Source organism: Pituophis catenifer, unplaced genomic scaffold (genome assembly GCF_029215685.1).
Source record: "Pituophis catenifer annectens isolate HBS135680 unplaced genomic scaffold, rPitCat1.0.hap2 SCAF_2, whole genome shotgun sequence".
In the NCBI taxonomy this organism is placed as follows: Eukaryota; Metazoa; Chordata; class Lepidosauria; order Squamata; family Colubridae; genus Pituophis; species Pituophis catenifer.
Genome location: NW_027256882.1, coordinates 8,983,146 through 9,010,337, shown reverse-complemented (window position 1 = coordinate 9,010,337; position 27,192 = coordinate 8,983,146). Strand labels below are relative to the sequence as shown.

General features: G+C 41.4%; 1 protein-coding gene across 1 annotated transcript in view; it reads right to left on the bottom strand.

Moving 5' to 3' along the window:
* Positions 1 to 2,828: 2,828 nt before the first annotated feature.
* Positions 2,829 to 27,192, bottom strand: part of LOC139309822 (vomeronasal type-2 receptor 26-like) — a 28,922-nt gene continuing 4,558 nt past the window's right edge. Inside the window, exons 3-10 of the mRNA XM_070934025.1 lie at positions 26,005 to 26,232; positions 25,403 to 25,529; positions 12,715 to 12,883; positions 10,203 to 10,443; positions 8,957 to 9,181; positions 6,955 to 7,051; positions 4,887 to 5,779; positions 2,829 to 3,176 (exon numbers count right to left, since the gene is read on the bottom strand). Coding sequence (XP_070790126.1) covers positions 2,829 to 3,176; positions 4,887 to 5,779; positions 6,955 to 7,051; positions 8,957 to 9,181; positions 10,203 to 10,443; positions 12,715 to 12,883; positions 25,403 to 25,529; positions 26,005 to 26,232 — 2,328 coding nt within the window. The remainder of the gene's footprint in view (positions 3,177 to 4,886; positions 5,780 to 6,954; positions 7,052 to 8,956; positions 9,182 to 10,202; positions 10,444 to 12,714; positions 12,884 to 25,402; positions 25,530 to 26,004; positions 26,233 to 27,192) is intronic.

The window sequence follows — 27,192 nt, the reverse complement described above, 5'->3', positions numbered from 1 at the left end:
TCGGCGGCCAAGTCTTCCCGAATCTGAGTTATTTTATCATCCAGATACTGTACAAAATCCTCAGCTCGGCCCTGCAAGGGGTCCTCCCGTGCTCCCAGATGGAGAAGGGAGCGGGTCACCCTAAACAGGGCGGCTGGGCAGTTATCTGATGAATAGCTAGATTTCGCCACGTTTATCGCCACTAGCTAGGTCTTAATATGAGACCTTACCAGTGTCAAGTCAGATTCGGAACAACTGGCCCTCCAACCGCTCTCTAGGCGTCTTTTCCGGCACTTCATCTCCCTCAGCTCCTCGGAGAACCAAGGAGCTAAGTGAGTTCGGTGCCGGGTCAGAGGCCGCAAAGGCACGACCCGGTCCAAAGCCCCGGCAGCCGCCCTATCCCAGGCGGCCACCAGGTCATCAGCCGAGTCATGAGCTAGAGTCTCAGGAAATGGCCCAAGCTCCATCTGGAACCTATCAGAGTCCATCAGGCGCCTGGGGCAGAACCACCTGGTCGGCTTGGGGGTTTGGGGAAGAAACCACAGAGTCAGGTAGTGCATTCCAGGCACTGTCCACTCTGTTGCTAAAGTCGTATTTTCTGCAATCGAGTTTGGAGCGGTTCACTTTAAGTTTGTATCTATTGTGTGCTCGTGTATTGTTGTGGTTGAAGCTGAAGTAGTCATTGACAGATAGGACATTGTAGCAGATAATTTTATGAGCTACGCTTAAGTCATACCGAAGGTGGCGTAATTCTAAGTTGTCTAAGCCCAGAATTTCAAGTCTGGTGGCATAAGGTATTTTGTTGCGAGCAGAGGAGTGGTGTTCTCTTCTTGTAAAATATTTCTGGACATGTTCAATTGTATTAATGTGTGATATGCAGTGTGGGTTCCAGACAGATGAACTGTATTCGAGAATTGGTCTAGCAAATGTTTTGTATGCTCTGGTTAGTAGTGTAATATTACCGGAGAAGAAGCTACACAAGATTAAGTTGACAACTCTTAATGCCTTTTTGGCAATGCTGTTACTGTGGGCTTTGGCACTTAGATCAGTGGTGGGTTCCTCCCGGTTCAGTCCGGTTCGGCCAAGCCGGTAGCGGTGACGATATGACGTCACCGAACCGGTTCTCTCCCCCCGCCCTCCCACCCCCCCCACCCACCCACGTTATTCTTACCTTTTTGGTCCCACCCCCAATCTATTGCTGCCTCCTGAGTCCCAGCTGATGACTAGAGGGAAAAAACCTGTTTAAACTCTTGCCGCGGGGCTTCAAAGGGCCATCCTACAGCTGATCAGTGTTAAAAGCAAACAAATGAGTCAGGTCGTAAGTGTGAGGACTGGTCGTAAGTGCGAGGACCTTCCAGAAATGACTCTGACCAGCTAGCCACACCCACCTAGTCACATGACCTTCAAGCCACACCCACAAAATAAGCCACGCCCACAGAACCAGTAGTAAAAAAATTTAGAACCCACCCCTGATTTAGGTCATTAGATATGAGTACTCCAAGGTCCTTGACAGAGTGAGATAACTGGGGAAGGTCATCCAGAGTGTTGCCACTAGGGTCATCTGCACGTTCTTCACATCCAGCTCTACTATCCCCATCTACTTACAAGAATAGGTCATAGAGAGGAACAAGAGCTTGTTCATACAAACTTAGATTTCCATATTCATCCCACCTAAGGAAAAGGACTCCCCTCTTTTGTTCTGCAGCTGTTTTTTGTTAACAAAACTCATTTCTTATCCTGTCCTTCATTAGCTGCATGAAAATTTAATTATTAATTCAGGTATTTTAGTGTTTGAGGATTATGTTGGAATTTAATTTCATTAGATTTATACACTTCTTAAGTTTATTTCCTTTGGTTTTAAATAATTTTAATTGTCAAATGGATGCAAAGGAAGCATAAAGGTAAAGGTTCCCCTCGCACGTATGTGCTAGTTGTTCCTGACTCTAGGGGGCGGTGCTCATCTCTGTTTCAAAGCCGAAGAGCCAGCGCTGTCCGAAGACGTTGCCGTGGTCATGTGGCCAGCAGGACTAAAGGCCAAAGGCGCACAGAACGCTGTTACCTTCCCACCAAAGTGGTCCCTATTTTTCTACTTGCATTTTTTATGTGCTTTTGAACTGCTAGGTTGGCAGAAGCTGGGACAAGTAACAGGAGCTCACCCCGTTAAGCACCACTAGGGATTCGAACTGCTGAACTGCCAACCTTCTGATCAACAAGCTCAGCATCTGAGCCATTGAGCCACCATGTCCCTGGATACATACCGTGTCCCTGGAAGCATACAAGCACATTAATAACTGCAATGAAAAAGTAAATGCCATGAACCTAAACAACTTTAACATTACTTTCCAACTTTTATTTAGTATTACTTATCATAAAATAAATAAATAAAATTGTTCAGATACAATTGTGCATGCTTCTGTTTGTGTGTCATTATGTACGGAAGTTATCAGGTAAAAAGAAATTATTGAATTGTAAATAAATGATGAAGAAAAGATTAAACAAAAATAAACATCATTCTTGGAAATGAGAAGCCAAAACCAAAAGTATTTGTAAAACAGAATAATACATTTTGAGGTCTATTTTTATATAAAAAAATCTTTTTTTTTTTTTTTTTGCTTTAATTTATATGCCGCCCTTCTCCGGAGACTCAGGGCGGCTTACAATGCGTTAAGCAATAGCCTTCATACTTTTGTATATTTATATAAAGTCAGCTTATTGCCCCCACAATCTGGGTCCTCATTTTACCTACCTTTTAAAGGATGGAAGGCTGAGTCAACCTTGAGCCTGGTGGGATTTGAACTTGCAGTAATTGCAAGCAGTAGATGTTAATAACAGTGCATTAGTCCACTGTGCTACCAAGGCTCTTTTGTGTTGAGATCTGGCCTCAGGATAATAATATAGCACTTCGGGATGAAGATGCAGCCCAGCAGTCCTGCACTGGAAGCTAAAATGGAGAAGACCTGAACAGCCACCATGTACTTCCCTTTGGTGCTCAGGTAGGCAAGCACAAAGGAGATCCAGATGCTACAGAAGACCAGTATGCTGAAGGTGATCAACTTGGCTTCGTTGAAGGCCCCAGGCAGATTCCTGGTCAGGAAAGCCACCGTGAAGCAAATGGCAGCCAGGAAGCCCATGTAGCCAAGGGCTCCATAGAACATAGTAACAGACCCTTCACTGCATTGCAGGATGATCTGTCCAGGCTGAGAGTGGAAGTCAGCATCGGGGAAAGGGGGAGAGACTCCTAACCATATGGAGCAAATTAGAGCTTGAATCCCAGAACAAGAAAGGATGATGGAGTTGGCCAGAGTCTTCCCCTGCCACCTCCTCATAGTGTTGCCTGGCTTTGTGGCCAAGAAGGCCAACACCACTTTGATTGTCTTATAGAGATATGTCACTTTTGTAATGGATCCCATCAAATAAGAAAGCATCTCAGGTGCCTTTGAGGCAGCCAAATGATACATTAAAATGTTCATATGTTGGAGATATAGTCATTATTGTGACGACAAAATCCAAGTCAGGAGAAATCCATAGGATAGTCATTACTTAATATTTGTTGGAAAGTCAGAATCGCAGCCTCCAACCAAAGATTGGACATCAGCCATTCTTGTAAGTCAGATACCAATCAAGTTTTGAGAATTGGGAAAAAAATAAATCTTGCTCATTGTTTTCAACAGATAAGTACAACTAAATATGTCCTTGTGGAAAAGCTTAGGAAATCACTCAAGAAATAGGCAGCTTTTGTATTTAATAAAGCAGAAAACATCTTTTTTTTTTTAAATGATTTATATGCCGCCCTTCTCCAGAGACTCAGGGCGGCTTACAATGCGTTAAGCAATAGCCTTCATACCTTTGTATATTTATACAAAGTCAGCTTATTGCCCCCACAATCTGGGTCCTCAATTTACCTACCTTAGAAAGGATGGAAGGCTGAGTCAACCTTGAGCCTTGGCGAGATTCGATCTTACTTTAATTGCAGACAGCTGGTGTTAAATTACAGTGCTTCCGTCTGTTGAGCTATCCAGGCTCCATCTTTAAACAAATCATTAAGATAAATACTTTCATTCCTCAATCATGCTTAGCTTAAGTTTTTTCTCTCTACTTGAACTGAAAATGGAAATTCATGTCTCAAAATCAGTTGAACTGGGGAATCCATAATCATTTCTTAGCTTCAGAGAGGCAATGACTTCTCTGCCGCAAGTAATAGAACATAGAATAATAGAGCGGGAAGGGACCTTGGAGGTCTTGTAGTCCAACCATTTGCTCAAGCAGGAGACCCAATACGATTTGGACAAATAGCTGTCCAGCCTCTTCTTGAAAATCTCCATTGATGCATTACCTTACTAACAATGTTTCCAGCCTACACCAATGTCAGTAGACTCTAGTTGGGAACAACAAGACAAACCAAGAAATGTCAAACATAATATAACCTATATTCATTTTATTAATTTTATTTTCCTTGTTTAATTTCATTCAGTTTTACTGAAATTGCCCGATGTAATCATGCATTCTTGTATTTTCGAGTGACAGTGTCCTGAAGCTGTAAGGTGAAAAGAGATTATTGAATTGTAAACAAAGTACAAGGAAAAGTAAGCATAATTTCTGGGAATAAAAAAACCCCAAACCCAAAACATTTATAATACAAACTAATAGATTTTGAGGCCTACGTTTGTAAGATATCATTTGGAAGAAGTTCAGCCTCTATTTTGTTTTTATCACCATACCCCAAATCTAACCCAGAGTAGTAGGGGAAAAGATGCAAGTTGAATTTTTTAAATGTACAACACAATACAAAATACAATACAAAATAAAATTGTTGTGAAGGTTCCGACAGATGTCGGAATTTGTCATGAAGAATCTTAAATTATCATCTTCAAATACAAAAAGTAGCATCCCCAGCATTTTTATTTTACTTTTAATATAAGCTGCTCCTTTGTGTTGAGATCTGGCCTCAGGGTAATAATGTAGCACTTGGGGATGAAGATGCAGCCCAGCAGCCCTGCACCAGATGCCAAGATGGAGAAGACCTGCACAGCTACCATGTATTTCCCTTTAGTACTCAAATAGGTGGGTACAAAAGAGACCCAGACACTGCAGAAGACCAGCATGCTGAAAGTGATCAGCTTGGCTTCGTTGAAGGTCCCAGGGAGATTCCTGGCAAGGAAAGCCACAATAAAGCAGATGCCAGCCAGGAAGCCCATGTAGCCCAGGGCTACATAAAACATGGTAACAGAGCCTTCATTGCATTGCAGAATGATTTCTCCAGGCAGGGAGTGCGGGTCAGAGTCAGGGAAGGGGGGAGAGACTCCTAGCCAGGTGGAGCCAATGAGTGCTTGAATCCCAGCACAACAAAGTATAAGGGAGTTGGCCAGAGTCTTCCCCAGCCACCTCTTCATGGTGTTGCCTGGCTTTGTGGCCAGGAAGGCCAACACTACTGTGATTGTCTTCGCTAAGACTGAGGAGACAGCAGTTGAGAAGACGATGCTGAAAACAGTTTGACGGAGAAGACACGTGACTTTCCTTGGCTGGCCAATGAAGAGGAAGGAGGTCAGGAAAGAGAACAATAAGGAGATCAGGAGGATGTAAGAGAGGTCCCTGTTGTTGGCCTTGACTATTGGAGTTTCCAAGTATCTAATGAAGATTGCTAAGACAAGCAGTGTGGCTAACGACAAGAAGAGGGCAAAGGAAGTCAGGATCATCCCCAGAAGTTCTCTGTACGATAAAAAGGTTATGATCTTGGGGATGCACTGATCTCGTTTCTCATTTGGATACTGATCCTCTGGACATTTGATGCACACTTTTGCATCTGCAAAGAAGAGAGATGAGATAAATGTGATTTATCCACTTCCTGAAATGTTGGCCTTTTCCCCTTCTGTCTCCCTTGTCCACCATTATCTTCTCTTCCGTAAATGCATTGTATAAAATTGATCAATTCCATAGATTTTGTTTTTTATATTTTCTGAGCAATCAATTTCATTCAGCGCTACCTTTTCTTGAGAACTTTACCAACTTTAAAATATTCTTTTTCATGTGGCTGTGTTTTTAGCACTTTTCCCTAAATATGCCCTCTTGAATTTGTTAAGAAACCTTGCTGAAAGAATAGAATAGAATAGAATAGAATAGAATAGAATAGAATAGAATAGAATAGAATAGAATAGAATAGAATAGAATAGAATGCAATGCAATGCAATAGAATAATAGAGTTGGAAGGGACCTTGGAGGTCTTCTAGTCCAACCCCCTGCCTAGGCAGGAAACCCTACACCACTTCAGACAAATGGTTATCCAGCATCTTCTTAAAAACTTCCAGTGTTGGAGCATTTAGAACTTCTGGAGGCAAGTTGTTCCACTGATTAATTGTTCTAACTGTCAGGAAATTTTTCCTTAGTTCTAAGTTGCTTCTCTCCTTGATTATTTTCCACCCGTTGCTTCTTGTCCGGCCCTCAGGTGCTTTGGAGAATAGCTTGACTCCCTTTTCTTTGTGGCAACCCCTGAGATATTGGAACACTGCTATCATGTTTCCCCTAGTCCTTCTTTTCATTAAACTAGCATTTCATTAAACTAGCAAATATCAGAATTGAATGTGCAAAGTTATATCCTTTTCTCATATAAAGGTGCCAGTGGTGGGTTTCGCTTACCTTTGCTACTGGTTCGCTTGTGCGTGTGCCACTTCTGCACATGTGCAGAAGCTTCTGCTTTTGTGCAGATTGTATTTTATGACGTCCGGGTGGGCAGAGCCTCCCGCTGTTGCTGCTACCGGTTCAAGAACCGGTAGCAACCCACCACTGAAAGATCCTCAATTAACTTTATGAAACTAATTCTGGATTTTAAGACAAGGAGGCAAAAAAAATATGAAAGACCCCCAACAGAGAAATCAGACTTTCCCACTGAATACTTTGAGAGACTACAGTGACCACTCCCACTGGGGAAACCTCCCTTTCAGAGCCACTTAACTTCCTGAGTGGATATGGTTCCTTCCGCACAAGAAACACAGTCGTAGCAGCAAAGGAGTTCCCCTTCCCGAGGTACCTTGACAAATCCTGGACGGCAACTCTCCACACACTTGGATTCAGGGAGAGACTAAGGGAAAACAGGAGGAACATTGAGGACAATGTGTAGGAAATGTGTTGGGTGTATCCTTGTTAATTCTGATAGCCACCTGGTGGCTTTATCTTTGATGGACAGAGATGGGTTATAGCACCATCTGATGATGGTTCTCAAGACAAAGGATTCTGAAACACTTGTAACTCCAGAGCAAGAACACTTGGAAGTGGCTCAGGAAGACACCTCCCTAATTCACTGGAGTATCAGAAGGGGAGGGAGATAGTAGAATCAGTCCTGAAAGATAATGTCATTAGAGTCAGTTTTGTCTGACTTTGTCTGACTTTGGCCTGTGAAATGTTAAAGAATTGGGGAAGAAAAATATGCTTCACCTGGTTGAGCCATTTTGGGGACACCATTGCATCCTGGTCAACAGTAAACATGGTTTCTCCAGATCCTTGTTTTGCTAGGCTCCCAAATTTTGACCGGACAACTGACTTGTTGGGAAACTGGGCTGAACTCATGATATCAAGATCAGCAGCCAGATCTCCACTCTGATCCAGATATAATCTATTCTGTGAGTTATTGTGAACCTTGAACAGGTTTTGCAGGAAATGATGAAGCTGAAATAACAAAGACGAGGGAAGAACACAGAAAACAGGACATGAATTCCAATAGTATAATTCTTAATAATTACAAAGTTCTGGATAGGTTCTTACAATAATGCTTAATATTAGCAGGGATTTCTGTATGGGTGCAATTAACCCAATCAACACTTTCTTTGGGTTACTTAAAACTGTTATCTGAGATCCTAAATTGACTAAAACAGTCCTGGCAAATGATGGAGGTCATCACTTGTGGGATAATTAATCCTTCCAGGAAATGCCTCACTGAATGTCTTGAACACTTTCTCCTTATGAAGGTAGTGGAAGGAACCAATAAAGAGGAATAATGTGCAATCCGGTTTTATAAAAATCCATAGGGAAATTGATAAATTAGAGTCACAGGAATATTGGAGGAAAAATAGCTTGTTACTTTGGAGTTCTTGATTTTAGGTACTAACGGAGAACATAGCAAACACTTGCCTTGGGAATTCAAACAACAAATACTAATAAACTCCATGGCAGAGGTGGGTTTCAGCAGGTTCTGACCAGTTCTGGAGAACCGGTAGTGGAAATTTTGAGTAGTTCAGAGAACCGGTAAATACCACCTCTGTCTGGCCCCGCCCCCATATATTCTCTGCCTCCCAAGTCCCAGCTGATTGGGAGGAAATGGGGATTTTGCAGTAACCTTCTCCTGGAGTGGGATGGGAATGGAGATTTTACAGTATCCTTCCCCTGCCATGCCCACCAAGCCATACCACGCCCACCAAGCCACTCCCACAGAACTGGTATAAAATTTTTTGAATCTCACCATTGCTCCATGGCATTGGGAAGAGATGCATATAAGGAATTTCCTTTATTATTATTTTTTTTTAAATAAAGGAAAAGTCTGTGGCAATAAAGTGAAGGACCTCAGAAAGTTTATCAATTTGTTGAATTTTTTCTAAATCTAAATGAATTCAAATTCATATAATACCTGGATATCAGGATAAAGCAATCAAACTTAAGAGCAAATTTCAATAAAGCAAAATTAATGGAAAAAAGAGCTCAGGATGTAACATTAAAAAATAGGATATTACAAGAAAAATCACAAGAAACTCCAATAACGCAAAGAGGAGAGGAGGAGAGGAGAAGCTAACTCTCTATATTAAAATGAAGAGCTGAAAAATAAAAGTAGAGGAAAATTAATAGCAGACGGAAAGAGAGATAGCCGGAAAGTGGGAAATGCATGCAGTTAGTCCAGGACTACAGTCAGGAAAACTGAAGCTCTGGACAAAATAATGAACTTCCAGTTAAAAAAAGAGAAAAGTGTGGCATTACAGGGTTGTACAAAAGGAAATACCTGCCATGGCTGTAAATGCTGAGCAGCCAACCTATTTTTTTCATCCTTCACTTTCCTCTTGGATCTGGATGAATAGGCAGCATTTAAGGCCCTGGCTACACTCCAGATGGAGCGATGGATGAGGAAGCTGTCCAGAGACAGGATTCCTTCAATCTCCTCTTGGGACAGACTTTCTACATCCTTAATCTCTGGGCATCTTGTCCAGCCTTTCACGGACAAGCCATGCTTGGAATAAGAACAAACAAACGCTTTGTCCATAAAGTCTATGGCAGAATAATAAATAGACCTAACATCCTTATATTTGGTATTTCTGCCATTCTGGTTTAAGAAGGAAATATAGCCATAGATGAATGGAATAATCTGTGAATTATACTGTAAATCGAAAGTAATATCCCACATAGCTGAAGTGAGCCAGACCTTCCCAATTGTGGCTTTCGTGCAGAATTCAATTATTTTCTGCATAATCATTATTCCCATTATGAAGGTATCAATCGCTGCGAAATAAACAAAGACATTGACTTGTGTCCATTTGCACAATTTAAAAGGTTCAAGGCGTACTTCATTGACAGCTACAGGGATGTTTTGGGATAAAACAACACAGATGCCATTCCTGACCAGCAGAGGAGTCAAACTTCTCATGAACCTCTCTCCACCATCAGAGTCTGGTGCAATCAGATTGATCATCGTCCACCTGAAATGCTGGAGCAGTTTGATAATTGTGGGGTACTGAGCTCCTTCTTTGGGGACCACTCGGTAGAAAAAAGGGAAGAGAAATTTATCACTCTGAGCCTGTGACAGAAAAGTATAACTGATCTGGAAAAAAAATAAGTGTGGGTTATATGCTGAGTCAAATCCAAGCCAAAATAATAGCAGATGAAATCTGTGGTAAAAAATGGTGTTTCTTATACAATGGTGGAAGGCACCTCAATATTTCTTGGTAGGTTATTTTCTGGAGGCAGTTTGTATACTTAGTCTATTCATAGGTTGCACCTCCTCCCAAACAACCTTGAATTTGAAGTGTTTCTTCCTGTGTCTTATGGACATGAGCACAAATAGGAGGAACATAGCTAGAAGAGTGTTTTCAATCTGGCTGCTTTGACCCTTTGTTCTCTGGCTGAATCCAGAGCCACTTCGATTGCAATAAGCTTCATATTTCCGTGATCAAAAGCTTTCCTTGAGATTCATGGAGGATTCAGAGTAGATTTAGATTGCAAAAACATGCAGACTCTGAGAGGCACATACAAACCTGTGGAATTTTATAAATTCCCAGCATATTTGGTATCTGGATGGAGATATCAGCACTGGACCCATCCAAAATGACCAAGGGTCTATTATGACTTCCACATCTGTAGTTTGGAATATTTGCCTCTCCAGTAGATAGCAAATCGAGCAAGGCATCTGAAGTCATCATTGGGTTGAAATGGTTGTCATGGAGGTTGTAGCCCAGGGAGATGTTGGGTAAGACCTGGAGATCCTGGTTGATCTCCCTGAAGGTAAATAGAAAGGAGGCAATTTTCCAGCGAAACAGAGCTGCTTTCCTGCAAATATATACATTTTACACCATCATTAATGATTAAGCATTGAAGATTTTTCTGCAGTGGCCCCTACTCTATGGAATATCCTCTCCTCAGAGATCAGAATGGCCCCGACCCTGTTAGTCTTTCATACGGACCTGAAGACCTGACTATGTCTTCAGGCTTGGGGGTCTGAATGTATTAAGGGCCACACTTCCTGACTGGTCAAGTATTTTGCTCCTATGTATCTTTAATCTGGATGCTTCTGTTGTTTTTGTTGTTTAAAGATTTTTTTTGGGGGGAGGGGTATTTTAATTGTAACATATGAATGAATGAATGAATGAATGAATGAATGAATGAATGAATGAGATCTCATGTTTATATCCCTTTAATTACATAGGGTTTTTCTGTTTGTCTACATCTTCCATATCTCACCAACCAACATGTCAAACTTCATGTCTGCATATACAGTAGTAAACCATCAGCCCTACGGTTTAACATCATCACAATCATCATTTACCCAAAAATTTTCTGAAAGAGCTTTCTGAGTAAGAACTATGGAGTTACAAAGAATAGCGAAAATAACAATGAAATAAAATGCATTTTAGGTAGCAAAGAAAGTGCATTATAAAGCAGGAAGAAACCATTGTAATAGAGTTCTTTCACATCAGAAAAGGTGAAATGTATCAATGTTGGGACGTTCAGTCCCAATGATGTTCTCTGATGGAGTAAGAAGTCTAGCGAGGGGCATCCAGGGATGAAAGGTCTGGAGGATGTGATGCCAGGAGCGTTGAAGACAATGATTCCACTTTGGGTAAGGGAGATCCAGCAGGTCCTCAGGATTCCTTGCCTGATTCTAGAATCCTGAAGTTCACCCACCCATCCAGTCCCAAGCAGAGACAGGCTTTTAAGGCTCTCAAGAACTGAGGGATAGCTCTGTGCAGAGTTGCCAAAAGGCAGCCCAGCAGAAGAGCTGACTCTAGTGTGTAACACACCTCCATTGTGCATTGGGGTAGAGTCCCAGCTGGTTCATTTTTGGGCTCCTCTCTGGGCAGAAACACTGAGAACAACTTCTCAAGATTCAGCATTGCTGCGTTTGGCTTGCTGTTCCAAACCTGGATTCCATCTAGGCAACTGCTGTCTCCACCCCATTCCTCCTTGCATATTTTGCCTGTTCACTGGAGGTCTTGGGTTTTGACTCAAGTCCAGCCTGTTGACTACAGTTTCAGTCACTGCCTTGAGATGCTGTTAAAAGCATCTCTCTCTCTCTCTCTCTCTCTCTCTCTCTCTCCCCCTCCTTCCCTCCCTCCCAAAAAGCTTTCTTATCACTAAACTGTTGGAAGCTTGCTTTCTTCTGTGCAAGTCTTGGCACAGAAAATCATAGATGTCCTTTCAGGTCCTTTCTCTTCCAGAAAAGATGGTGCATGACATCTAATGGTTCAATGTCTTATTTACAGTGCAGGGTGAAAAGAAAGAGTTTTTTTGACAGGTGCTAATCTAGACTTGATGGGCTGCTACCAGGGAGCTAATCTATCTGACAGATGCTAATCTAGCTGAGGTGCTACCAGGGAGGGAGGTCACCACTTTCTGAGCTGTGAAATAGCTTCTGTGCTTCCAAAGCTTTTCCTAATGGTTGCCTTCTCCTTCTCCCTTTGAAATGTCCACCCCTTCCTCTTGGTTCTGCAAGGCTGTCTGTCAGACACTGGGAAGCAACTATCCCAAGTCTCCATCACCTTCTCGGTTCCAGAAGAAAGGGAGGTCACTTTCAAATCTCCCCCACAGAATTTAATGCCCACATTGACAATACTTCCTGTTTAATGATCAATTATGGGTTTGTGTGTATGGGCAAGGAGGGAAGACCTGCTCTGCTATCTCAGTTAAGGTTTCTCTGTTCAGATAAGGTAAAAGAAAGAGGGTGTCTGGTTCTCCACTAAAGGGAGAGAGAATTCCGTCGCCCTTGAAAAGAGACCTCAAAAGACAGGAGGAGGGCTGATGCCTTTGCAGTGATGCATCCCAAACTTTTATCCTCCAAGAGCAACCAACTGGGGAAGCCTATTCTAACCTGAAAATGTACACAAAAGACGTCGCTTCCAATGCTATTATTCTCTGATTCTGGGATTTGAAGACAGCAATGGATGAAGGATGACAATGAAACAATGCAGTGACACCTGGGGTTGTCTGGAAGCCTGGAAATGAGCAAAGACCAGCAGAAAAACAAGCCTCATTGTAACTGAGATGACCTACCCGGAAACTTTTATGGAAGGGGTCCTGCTGAAATCGTAAGGTTGCAATACTGCATTCGTTACCCCGATGACCCCGCCCAGAAGAAGGTCTCCCTGCTTGTAATAATTCAGTGGATCGACCTCATTCCTCTTCAGATTCAGAGGGCATTTCCAAGTGAGCTTCCCGTTGGCTGTGTGAGGAAGCAGCATGAGAAGGAGAAGCAGAAGGACCATTTGTCTGCCTGAATCAATCCTCTGCCTTGCAGCTTTTTTTTTTTCTCAAAGGAAGCAGAAACCAACACCTTGTTGTAAAAGGATTGGAGATTTTCCCTATTTTCCTAAGTCAAATGGGGTCCTGTGGATGCACCAAAGGGGAGGGGGGGTCAATTCACTGGCACAGAACATGCTTGCTCTCCAACACTCATCGTGGTTCTTTAGGCATGTAGCATTTCTCCTCTAGTATTCAGCTCTTGTCCTTTAGGCTGATGTTTACATCCATAACTCTCTTTGGGGGCCGTTCCTTGGAGTCTGGCACAAGGGAATGAGCAAACAACTATGATTTTGATAATGGGAAGGAGAAGAAGCATCACTCTAAACTCTGCCCAATGCTATGGTGCCTAAAGGTAAAGATTCCCCTTGCGCAAATGTGCTAGTCGTTCCCGACTCTAGGGGGCGCTACTCATCTCTGTTTCAAAGCCAAAGAGCCAGCACTGTCTGAAGATGTCTCTGTGGTCGTTTGGCCGGCATGACTAAACGCCAAAGGCACACAGAACGCTCTTACCTTCCCACCAAAGGTGGTCTGTATTTTTCTACTTGCATTTTTTTTTAATGTGCTTTCGAAGGTTGGCAGAAGCTGAGACAAGTAACAGGAGCTCACCCCGTTGGCAGAAGCTGGGTTGGCAGAAGCTGAGACAAGTTACAGGAGCTCACCCCATTACGCAGCACTAGGGATTCGAACCACTGAACTGCCGACCTTTCAATCGACAAGCTCAGTGTCTTAGCCACTGAGCCACCGCGTCCCATTTTATGGTGCTTAGGAAGAAATTAAAACATTCTAATGAGTAAGATAAAAGAGCTTAGCCAGCTTCTTAGAATCATAGTATGGATGAGTTGGAAGGGATCTGTAGATCATCTAGCTTGACCACCTGCCCTCTTCCTCAGTCCCACCATCTGGCATTGCTTCATTGTTGTGTCCCAGAGCATATGCTGAGTCTGTCAAACCATATGGGACAGGCAAAGACTGCAGGAGACAGGCATTCCTTCAAAGGAGCCTTGGTGGAGCAGCGGACTAAAGCGCTGTTAAATAGCACTTAGCTGCCAGCTGCCTGCAATTACTGCGAGTTCAAATCTCACCAGGCTCAAGGTTGACTCAGCCTTCCATCCTTTCAAGATAGGTAAAATGAGGACCCGGATTGTGGGGGCAATAAGCTGACTTTGTATAAAAAACAACACCGCTTAGAGGGGGCCGAAAGCCCTACTAAGCAGGTATATACAAAAGTATGAAGGCTATTGCTTAATGCATTGTAAGCCACCTTGAGTCTCTGGAGAAGGGCGACATATAAATTGAACCAATAAATAAACAATAAATAAATAAATGACCAGACTACATGCCAGAGAGGATTTTGTACATGAAACTGAGCACCTTAAATCACAACCAGAAGCCAGATGGCACCCAGTGCAACTCATAAAGCACATCCAGGCAATGCCCATAACCGCCAGTGCCACTGAATTTTGGTCTGTAGGTTCTGAGGGATCTTCAAGGGCAGCTCCATGTAGAACCCATTGCATTAGCCTTCCAATTGTATGGTTAATTTTATCCCCAGAAGAAAATCTTGTAAGCTTAGTTTGCCTGAAGTCATTCAATGAGTCTCCACACCAAAGAGTGGATTAAACCTGAGTCTCTGCAGTCCTAATATACCGTATTTTTCAGACTATAAGACGTACCTCCCCCTCCAAAAGTGGGTGAAAATTTAGGTGCATCTTATAAACTGAATATGAGCGTTTTTGGCCTCCCAAGCCCTCTCTGTGTTATGTTTTTGCCCTCCCTGGCCCCCAGAACATTCTGCAATGCTCTGCACAACCTGTTTTTCCCAAAAATGACCTGTTCTGGGGCTCCCAAGCCCTCCGCGCATCACATTTTTGCCCAAAAGCACTCTGCAGGCCAAAAACGGGTGTGTTTTTGGTGAAAATGGGCCCATTTTTGGCTAACACGGGCTGTGCGGACCACTGCAGAGTGCTTCTGGGGGCCTGGGAGGGTGGAAACGTGACACACGGATGCCAAAAAGTATTTTTTCTTCTTTTCGTCCTATAAATTTAGGTGTGTCTTATAGTCTGGTGCATTTTATAATCCAAAAAATACGGTAATACAAATATACATACATACATACATACATACATACATACACACACACACACACACACACACACACACACACACACACACACAATATAATGATAGATAGATAGATAGATAGATAGATAGATAGATAGATAGATAATATAATTATATAATTTTATGTATGTATGTAAATAAGTAAGTAATAGAATGTTTCAGCATTGACACTGCTTGGGTGATTTTCCCAGCCAGTTGGGCTAATTTTGGAGATACATTCTGGAAAATTTCAGACATATCTCTACTGTGGTTTGTGGGCTATTTCGAGCTACTTTCAAGAGCATAGAGAGTTTCTGGGAAATATATAAAACTGCCATGAATGATAATTGCAAAATGCATCACAGTGACACCCATGACATGGCATGATGAGTCAGGTCGACTTGTCTCCTCCCATCTCACTGCACCACCAGAATCTCATTCCCTAAATCCCAGCTTCTCCTTTCTCAGACCACTTTCCACCTCATCTCCCAAGGACCCCTTTTCAAAACTGGAGGGGGGCTCATGGCTTGCAACCTCCAACCTCCTTCCCCTTAATATTCAGACTCCCCAATCTCTCCTGAACATTTCACATCCCAACGTCAAAGCCTCCACACCATTTGTCTTCCTCCCACCTGTCTCCTTCCATTTCACCTTTGTGGGTGGCTTTTACAGATGGAGAGCTCTTCTTCTGTCAACCAGCAGAGGCCACACACCAACCAAAAGGCTTTTGATTTTTTTTCTTTCATAGAAACTAGGAATATGGGATAGGCTAGACAGTGCTAGGGCAGACAGTCAGCTGAGAACTGGCAAAGAGTAACAGTTTGCCAGTCCTGTCATGAAGGGTAAGACTATAAAAATGTCTGCTGCAGGAAATTCCTCACCAGAATATCAGAATAACAGGAACCTTGGAGGTCTTCTAGTCCAAATCCCTGCTCAGACAGCAAACTCTATACCATTTCAGACAAAGGGTGGTCCAGTCTCCTCTTAAAAACATCAGTGTTGGAGCATCCACAATTTCTGGAGGCAAGTAATTCCACTAATTAACTGTTCTAACTGTCAAGAAATTTCTTCTTAGTTCTAAGTTGCTTTTCTCCTTGATTAGTTTCCATCCATTGCTTCTTGTCCTGTCTTCTGGTGCTTTGGAGAATAGGTTGACTCCCTCTTCTTTGTGGCAAAACCTTAAATTTTGGAACACTGCTATCATGTCTCCCTAGTTCTTCTTTTCATCAAACTAGACATACCCAATTCCAGCAACCATTCTTTACATGTTTGGTTTCCAGTCCATTAATTATCTTTGTTGCTCTTTGCACTCTTTCCAGAAGTCAGTATAGCAACACAGCCCACCCAAGCTGGAATTGGAGGCTAAGACAAACTAAGCCACAGAGAAGATGGGGCCTGATTTGGAGCATAACTAAGAGGAAATTACTGAGAAAGAGTACACCAGAAGAAAGAGAAGGTGCACCAAAACCAATCGGAGCTGTTGAAGCTGCAGTTCCACATCATCCTCCAACCTTCTCCAGCTAGTACAACCCAGATCTTGGGGGAATGTATATCTCTATTCCAGGGGTGGGTTCTACTTACCTTTACTACCAGTTCACATCGTGCGTGTGCTCTCTCCTGCGCATGCACAGATCACCTATGATGATGTCTTGGTCAGTGGGCAGAGCCTCCCATTGGTTTTACAACTGATTTGCAAGAACCAACCTATTCTCCAAAGCTCTTGAAGGCAGGACAGGAAGCAATGGATGGAAACTAATCGAGGAGAAAAGCAACCTAGAACTAAGGAGAAGTTTCCTGACAGTTAGAACAGTTAACAGTTAACTTGCCTCCAGAAATTGTGGATGTTCCAACACTGGAAGTTTTTAAGAAGAGACTGGACCACCCTTTGTCTGAAATGGTATAGAGTTTGCTGTCTGAGCAGAGAGTTGGACTAAAAGACCTCCAAGGTTCCTGTTATTCTGATATTCTGGTGAGGAATTTCCTGCAGCAGACATTTTTTATAGCCTTACCCTTCATGACAAGACTGGCAAACTCTTACTCTTTGTCAGTTCTCAGCTGACTGTCTGCCCTAGCACTGTCTAGCCTATCCCATATTCCTAGTTTCTATGAAAGAAAAAAAAATTCAAAAGCCTTTTGGTTGGTGTGTGGCCTCTGCTGGTTGACAGAAGAAGAGCTCTCCATCTGTAAAAGCCACCCACAAAGGTGAAATGGAAGGAGACAGGTGGGAGGAAGACAAATGGTGTGGAGGCTTTGACGTTGGGATGCGAAATGTTCAGGAGAGATTGGGGAGTCTGAATATTAAGGGGAGGGAGGTTGGAGGTTGCAAGCCATGAGCCCCCCTCCAGTTTTGAAAAGGGGTCCTTGGGAGATGAGGTGGAAAGTGGGCTGAGAAAGGAGAAGCTGGGATTTAGGGAATGAGATTCTGGTGGTGCAGTGAGATGGGAGGAGACAAGTAGACCTGACTCATCATGCCATGTCATGTGTGTCACTGTGATGCATTTTGCAATTATCATTCATGGCAGTTTTATATATTGCCCAGAAATTCTATATGCTCTTGAAAGTAGCCTGAAATAGCCCACAAACCACAGTAGGCATATGTCTGAAATTTTCCAGAATGTATCTCCAAAATTAGTCCAACTGGCTGGGAAAATCACCGAAGTAGTTCCAATGCTGAAACATTCTATTACTTGCTTACTTACATACATACATACATATAATTATATTATCTATCTATCTATCTATCTATCTATCTATCTATCTATCTATCTATCTATCTATCTATCTAGCTATCTAGCTATCTATCATTATATTGTGTGTGTATGTGTGTATGTGTATGTGTAATTTAATGCAGTAAAATATCTGTTGACACAGGCAATGCTGGTAAATTGAATCCACGTCTCCCCCTTCTCCCAATTGAATGGCAATATCACTTTTAAGGATCTGACAGCTTCCTTCTTTTCTTTTCCTTTTCTTTCTCTGCAGTATTATTTGGTCCTTGGATTCACATGATAGACTATTCTTAACTTGGGAGGGTTACCTCAGGAGTGGGTTTCACTTACTTTCACTCATGCACACGAGCTTACTTCGCTCATGCACAGAAGCTTCTGTGCATGCACAGAGCGTATTTAATGATGTCCAGTTGGGTGGGTGGAGCCTCCCACCGCTGTTGCTACCAGTTCGCCTGAACTGGGGCAAACCAGTAGCAACCTACCACTGGGTTACCTCTTTATGAACACTTACATTTTCATACACTGTCTCTCTCAAAGGGAGTTTATATTGCCTTACCTGCCAAGTAGCAACTAAGACAACTTCATTCAAAGAGACAGCAGGATAAAATTTGAGTTTGAACAGAGCCTCAGGACTCGTTTCAACACAGAGGGGACACAATCACTCCCCCAATAGTCAAATTCCCCCTGTCAGACACTTCCAGTCATTACTCAGTTGAGTTCTCTGCAGGAAAGCTGACAATTGAATGAAAAAGGGGGCCACACACATTTAACAATCACATACTATTTATTTATTTATTTATTTATTTATTTATTTATTTATTTATTTATTTTTGAATTTGTATACTGCCCTTCTCCCTAAGGACTCAGGGCGGTGTCCAGCCACATAAAAACATAGACTACAAATATTAAAACACCATTAAAAGATATATATAAATTTGGCCCCATAATTAAAAACAGTAACAAACCAATTAAAACATTTAAAAAGTGTTAGGCCAGCCCGGCTTGCTGGAAAAAGAGAGTTTTAAGGGCACGGCGGAAGGCACCGAGGTCTTGGATTCTCCTTATCTCTGGGGGCAACTGATTCCAGAGGGTAGGTACCCCTACAGAGAAGGCCCTCCCCCTGGGGTCACCAACCTACATTGTTTGGCTGATGGCACCCCGAGGAGGCCCTCTCTGTGGGAGCGCACGGGTCAATGGGAGGCTGTCGGTAGCAGCAGGCGGTCTCGAAGATAACTAGTTCCTATGCCATGGAACACTTTAAAGGTGATAACCAACACCTTGAAGCGCACCCGGAAGACCACTGGGAGCCAGTGCAGCTCACGCAGGAGAGGTGTTATATGGGAGCACCAGGTAGCTCCTGTGACTACCCTACTATTGCCTGGCACACGCTCCTAAATTGTGCTCTTTATTGGAAGCAGGAAAGGACATGGGATCAAATTCTTCCCAACAATATAGGGCACCCTGCTATTGTCCAGGGTCCCAGCTCAAAAATTGTGAATCCCATTTCTGACACCAGTTTCCGTGGAATCAAAACACACGATCCAAAGCAAAGCAATCAAAGCTCACTGCAGTCCTTATTACATAGCACATACTGGGAGTGGATCGGGGTGGGTTTCATTTACCTTTGCTACCAGTTCGCTCGTGCACACACGCTTGCTTCACTCGCACGTGCACCACTTTTGCGCATGCGCAGATCGTATTTGATGATGTCCAGTTGATGGGCGGAGCCTCCTGCTGCTGCTGCTATCGGTTCGCCCGAACCAGGGCGAACTGGTAGCAACCCACCACTGGAGTGATCTTGTCAAAAAAAGAGAAAAAAAATAGTGAGAAACTCCTTCAAACAAGGAATTCACTCACATCCAACTCACAGAATACAATTCTTTATTGGGATGGGATTTTAATGAGTGATCCTTAAAGTTGTAAGCTGTCCAGTGGCACCTATGGGTGAATGTGGCAGCCTTACGAATTTATTTAATGAGGATATATAAATATTTATACATTTCAGAAAGGAGGGCGAAAGGATGCAAAACAGGAGAAGAAAAGAGGGCATACATACATAAATATTAACACGAGAAAACTCAGATTACATCTTGCCCTTCTATTATCTACAAAGTAAAAATGGCCTTAGTTATAAGGAGCATTTTCATCTTCAGATTCCAGGGTTGCTATGAGAACATTTGATAGAACTTATCACTCTCAGCTGCAAGGCCACATTCCTTACATCTCCATTTGCCTAATAAAAAGTCCCATTCATCCAAAAGCTAAATTTATCTACACTATTGTGACTAAAATTAAGATGGAGTATTGGTTCCTTTGGGATTATAAAGGGATATAAATAAGAGTTCATTTAGAAATAAGAGGGATGGCTCACCCCATGGGCATCTTGAACCTTTCCTTCACATATTTGTTGATTTTAAAACAAAGTATTATTTATTGCTTTAATTTCTGACCTTTTTTCTCAGTTGGAAGCAATCTAGATTCATCTCTACCCAAGATGGGCAACATTTAGGTTTAATAAATGAATAAACCAACAAACATTAAATGATCAAACCTTGACATTTTTGAAAAACAATAGATTTCTAAAAGTCATTTTTTACAAATTTTATTTTGACATCAAATGTTCTTTGGTATTCAGGTCAGATCTAAAAATAATAATGTAGCACTTCGCACTGAAGATGAAGCCCAGCAAAGCAGCACTGGAGGCCAAGATGGAGAAGACCTGAACAGCCACCGTGTACTTCCCTTTGGTGCTCAGGTAGGCAGGCACAAAGGACACCCAGACACTGCAGAAGACCAGCATGCTGAAGGAGATCAGCTTGGCTTCGTTGAAGGCCCCAGGGAGGTTCCTGGCCAGGAAAGCCACTGTGAAGCAGACAGCAGACAGGAAGCCCATGTACCCAAGGGCAACATAAAACATGGTGACAGAACCTTCATTGCATTGTAGGATGATCTCTCTAGGTTGGGAGTTCATGTCAGAGTCAGGGAATGGGGGGAAAGTGCTCAACCAGATGCTGCAAATGACAACTTGAAGGCCAGAACAAGAAAGGACAATGGAATTGGCCAAGCTCTTCCCCAACCATCTCTGCACTTTATTCCCTGGTTTTGTGGCCAAGAAGGCTAACACCACTGTGATGGTTTTGGCCAAGATTGAAGAAATGGCAAGTGAGAAGACAATGCTGAAGGCGGTTTGTTTGAGGAGGCAGGTCACCTTCCTTGGCCGGCCAATGAACAGGAAGGAAGTCAAAATGGAAAGCAGGAGGGAGACCAGGAGGATGTAGGAGAGGTCCCGATTGTTGGCTTTGACAATTGGTGTTTCCATGAATTTAATGAAGATCCCCAAGCCAAAGCCTGTGGTTAAAGAGAGGAACAAGGCAATGGAAGTCAGGATGATCCCCAGATTTTCCTTATAAGAAAGATAACTTTTCATCTTGGGGATACAGTGAACTCGACAGGTGTTTGGATGTTGATCTTCTGGACATTTGGTACATTTGTCTGCATCTGAAAAAGAGCAAGAGTAGAGTCTTCCTTCAACATGTCCTTTAATAAACTGCATTGTTTAGGTAAACCTGTTGTTAGTATGAATGACTGTGTGTAGGTGAAGTCAATATATTTCTTCATTCCCCTCCAGCTAGAACAATTTTTTTCTTTTCTTTTTATGGTTACCATTTCAGCAACTGAATTTGTTGACAGAGAAGAAGGGAAGAAGAAAGGATTCAAGGAAGGTTGGCAGTTCCACCATCTTATCTTTTCATTGCTAAATCTCTTGAAAATTGCAGCCCAGCCTTTTGTCAATGCTTTAAGGCACCAATGGGATCCATCTTATAGTGGAATTAAGTACATGTGAAGGATCACTAAATGTAGCTTATGCCAGCTAAAATGAATAAACACTGATTTTGCCATGGAGAAAGAAACGTCCGGTGGAGTGGCCCTTGAAGAAGAGTTGGATATGGAGTGAGGACATCAAAATGCATTCCTCATTTTTTTATTATCAGAAAGAGGAACATCTTTCAATAATATGAAGGAGGTTTGTCTCAACCCCAACTCATGATTCCTCTTCTCCCCTGCCCTCTTCTCCCCTCTCCTCCCCTCCTCTCCTCTTCTCTCCTCTCCATGGGCCATGAGTTTGAAAATTACTTTAAGAGAAGCCTCCAGCAGAACCTCTTCAATGTCAAACTCAAGAAGTATAAACCCAGGAGTCACCTGAAGCAGACCCAAAAAGGCATCACCTGAACAGATGGAACAGTCAACAGATTATGACATAAGGCTACCAACTCCCCCCTGCCAGCAAGTAGAATGAAGAGCCCATCAAAGACACTCTGTGAGATTCCTGTCAACCCTGAAGCTGACCTGACTGGAGCTATCTTGGAGCTTCTGTGCTGTCACACTGGAGCTGAGGGATAGGGAGGGGGGATTAGAGATAGCTGGGGTTTTGTAGCCAAAATAAAATACTTTCTCTTGGGAACAAAGGACATTCTACCACCTGGCCAGAGGAAGGAGTGATGTCAACAGGCAACCAGACAGTGCCTTGATTGTACCATGTGACTGGTTGTTTTGGGTTTCAGGGAAACCTTTTACTTTTAATTAGGTGAAAACTGTGGGAACTTTCAGTCTGTTTTCTCCTGATCTTTGCCAATATGATATATCCAAAATTCTATCGTTAAATGTAAACGGCTTTAACTCACCATCCAAGCGACATCAAACATTAAAAAAAAAATTGGAAACAAAAAACAGATATTGTGTGCCTCCAGGAGGTACACATAAGAAAACAAGACGAAAAATATGTACAATACAAGAAGTTAGGCAAAGCATATGCAGCTTTGGCTGAAGAAAAAAAAAAGAGGGGTTGTGGTATATGTGTCAGCCTCCGCTTTTGCTGCTTTGGTTGCCCGCTATCGCCTTTACTTTTTATTTTGACTTTGGAAAACTTATTAATTAGGATTAGGTCAAATAAAGAAATAAAAGGATTAAACATAAAAAAAGAAGAATACAAGGTCCAAGCATTTGCGGACGACCTTGTCTTCTTCATAGAAGACCCAATAAAAACAACACCAAAATTAATAAAAGAGATAGAGAAATTTGGAAAGGTAGCGGGCTTAAAAATCAATAAAGAAAAGACTAAAGTGATAACGAAAAACATGATAGCAAAACAGGTGGAGAAATTAGTAAAAGATTCAGGATTACAAGTAGTTAAAAAGGTGAAATACCTAGGGATACATTTGACAGCCAGAAGTGTAACGATAAAAGAAAATAATTATGACCCTTTGGTTCAAAAAATAAAAGAGGATTTGGCAAAATGGGGGAAATTAAAATTGTCATTGCTGGGAAGAATTGCAGCAATAAAATCGAATATACTGCCAAGACTCCTTTATTTATTCCAAACAATCCCAATAAAATTAGATAAGAAATTCTTTATTAATTTGGATAAAATAACTACTAATTTCGTGTGGGAGGAGAAAAAATCAAGAATTAAATTAAGTATATTACAAGATGATAAAATTAGAGGTGGATTCGGACTTCCAGCATGGGAGAAATATTATAAAGCTTCAAGTTTAACATGGATTAGAGAATGGGTAACATGGGAAATCAAAGATTATTACAATTAGAAGGCCACGATTTAATGAAGGGATGGCATGCCTTTCTATGGAGCCCTAGAAATAAAATATATAAACATTTCAATAATCATGTAATTAGGAAATCATTAATTAGTACATGGCAGGAAACCAAATGTAAACATTATATGAAAGTACCCGGTTGGATATCAACAATAGAAGCAATAACATACCCTAATACAGTATCCAAACAAAAATTGTTAAGATATAGAGAGATACTAGACCCACAAGGAATATTGAAAACAAGAGAGGAATTAAAAGAGCAAGGAATATTAATAAACTGGTGGCCCTACTCACAAATTAAGACAAGCTATAGAAAAGACCAGGAGGAGGGAGGAATAGACCCAAAACCAAATCGATTAGACAAATTATTAGAATCCAAAGAAGAAAAATCAATTTCAAAAATTTACAAATATCTACTAGAATTCGATTTGGCAGAAGAATTGGTTAAAGGACAGATGATAGCTTGGGCAAGGAACATTGGGCACAGTATAGAGCTAGAAGAATGGGAAAGGGCATGGGAAAACAATTACAGTATGATAAAATCAGTAGCATATAAGGAGAATCATTATAAAATGTGGTACAGATGGTATCTAGCTCCTTCGAGGTTAGCGAAAATGTACCCGAATGTAAATTCAGCTTGTTGGAAATGTAAGCAAGCTCAGGGTACTTTCTTCCATTCATGGTGGCTTTGCCCAGAAATCAAGAAATATTGGAGGAAAATAAAAACATGGATAGTAGAAATAACAGATCAAGAAATTGAATTAGAACCAGAAATCTTTTTATTAGGCATGATCAAAAGGAACATTAGACAGGACATAAAATACTTAACACTACACATAATTACGGCGGCAAGATTGGTACTAGCACAATTATGGAAAACAGATCGTTTGCCAACAGACCAGGAGATAATTCAAAAAATTTACGCATGCGCAGAAATGGATAAATTAACCTTAAAATTAAAAGACAAGGAAGACTCAAAATATTTTGAAGTATGGAATAGATGGTATAAGTGGATAAATCAAAAGAAAAAAGGGTAAAGACTAAATTTAGGAAAAATCAAAGGTAACAAATAAGCACCGTTAGGTAGATAGAATAAGAAATAAATCACTGTTTATATATGTATGTATATATGTACACACAGGTACATATATTTAGCTTGTCAGTGGAGTTGTGTATTGTATATGCAATTTTACGATTGAGAAAAATTTGTATAATTTTGTATTTTTAAATTTTTAAATTCAATAAAGTTTGTTTTTTTTTTAAATTAAAAAAAAAGATATATCCAATAAAGCTATTCTTTGAGGAATTTACCTGCCTCGGAGTTTTGCTTTCTATGGGTCTATTACTTGGAACCCAGACAACTCCTTTAGCAAAGAAATACATACTTTGATTAAAGGCAAGTAGCTACAACCTGAAACTGTGGCTGCCCAAAATGGACACTTGCAAGAATCTGATCAATCCTCTTTCAAAGATCTCTCTTTCAAATAGAGTCATCTCTCTCACAATACTCAACCCTCACTTATCCCATATATTCATCTATGATCTGTATCCCTGTTTGCTTGACCTACATATCAGATTAATCTCCAAGATATTTTCTTTTTTATATATATAAAGGTTTTTTTTTATTTTATAGACAAACATACAACATATAGTCAATCATTCAGTGTATCATCTGAGTACATCTTTGGTGTCTTCTTCTTATTCCTCCAATCTTTATTGTATCTTGATATTATCATTTCATTTATTGTAACATTTCTCCCCCATTTAATACATATTATCTATCCTATATATATATATCTTCTCTAACCAATGATAAAATTGCCCCATATCTTAAAATAATATATTTTCTTATAATTCACTATGACATAAATTTATATATCTTGATCACGACTCAAAGAGGTGGGAACCCTCTGGCCAAGCCTTCCAAAATGCATGTTAATGGAGAATATCAGGATCTCTGATCCTCCCCAAAGTCTGTCCCTTTCTCCTGTCACCCACCTTCCATGGTGGAGATGGATCCTTCTGCACAAGGACGACAATTGTAGCAGCAGATGGACTTCCCTTCCTGAGCCACCTTCATAAATCCAGGAGGACAGCTTTCCACACACCTGGAAGGAGGGAACGGCTGGCCAGAGAGAGGGGGGGAAATAATATCCAGAACATGAATTATTTTATTTCCTAAAATATGTATAAGGAAAAGTTTGGGGATCGCCAATTCAATTCATTGCTAAATTTGAAGACTACAAGAAACTTAGAGCTCCTCAAACTGCTGTGGTTGCTTGCTGTTTCTCTATTTACCTTCTCTTCTAATTTTTCTCCCACTACAATTTTAGATTAAATTCTCAATGTACCTACTGAAAAGAAACTTGAATGGATTTTTGTTTTGACAAAATCAATCACTTTGTCCCATGATATAAATCCAGCTTCCTTCCAGAAGTTTGATGAACAGTTAACTGGAATAGTTAGGAAGATTTTTCTCATAGACACCTGGACATCTAACGGGAAGATGTTTCCTCTCTGGGAGAACTCCACCCCTGCTCCAATTCTGCAATTGTGTTGGAAAGACCTTCAGAAAGAACAGAATAAAGTCTTTTCCCCACCTTGTTCAGCATCTCCATCTTTGCAATAGCATTCAGGTTCCTCATGAACTTGAAATCCAAGGATCCCACTCTTTCTAGCCTCCCAAGTGTCATTATGATAAAAGTCATATTGGGGAAAATCACCATGTTCTCAATGTCCAGGTCTGCTACCAGCTTTCCATTCTCATCCAAATATACCCCATCTATGGAATTATTATAAAACTCAGCAGTTCGAAGGAAAGAATGAAACTGGAATGGAAGAGAAAATGGGCAACGTTACACAGGACATAGAAAGCTCTTTGGTAAGATGCCCCCATTTGAGCTGGCATGAAGGATCTACATGAGGATATAGAATAAAAATCTTGTTAGAAGGACCAAGAACAACATGGAAAATAAGAAGAGTGAAGAATGTTCTTTATCTCTTCCATTTGTAGTTGTCACTGCAGAGTTTGGAAAACCAATGGGAAGTAACCAAAGCAAAGGATAGATGCAGTATGAAGTATTGAGGTCCAAAATTAAAACCCTAAAGGAAATGGAAGTTGTGCTCAACAACACTGAAGGAATGTTGCCAATAAAGCCAAAATGAAATCAGATGCCCCACACAGAAACAATGTTATAAAAAAACTGGTTTACAGGTCAATCGGCAGCTAGGAAGAGAAATTTTTTTGCTGAGTTTGGGGATGAATGTGCGACCTTTGCTCTACTAGTAAGTTGTGGTTATGAAACTCTCCATTGAGGTGACAGATGGGCAACTTGCCATGGAGCAGAGACCCCAATATCTTCATGGTGAAAGATGAACTCTGGTACCAGTTAAGGTCAACTCCTTCAATTTTATGGAACATCTTTGGAATATTTTGTGGAATATTCTTGTTGCTTCCAGACTTTTCCCAGTCCAACCTTCATCTTCTCACCTGACCTTAGCCTGCTTAGCTTCTTGGCCCAAAGAGGCTTCTACTGGGAGCTTTGAGCCGGGGAAGGAAAATCAAAGGGATTCTTAGCCAAAGAATGAGTCCCACTCTGGGTAAAGCCCAGGAAGTGAGAGAGTGACAGATGTTAGACAGCTTAATATACAGAACACACATTTTTAGACTGTGTGCAACATGGTAATGGTACTGCTTATAAAAAAAAGTCAAAGAAGAAAGAGATGGAAGAATAATATTTTTACAAAGAAGCATGTAAAAAACAATCGGAGAAGAAATGAGCAGGGTG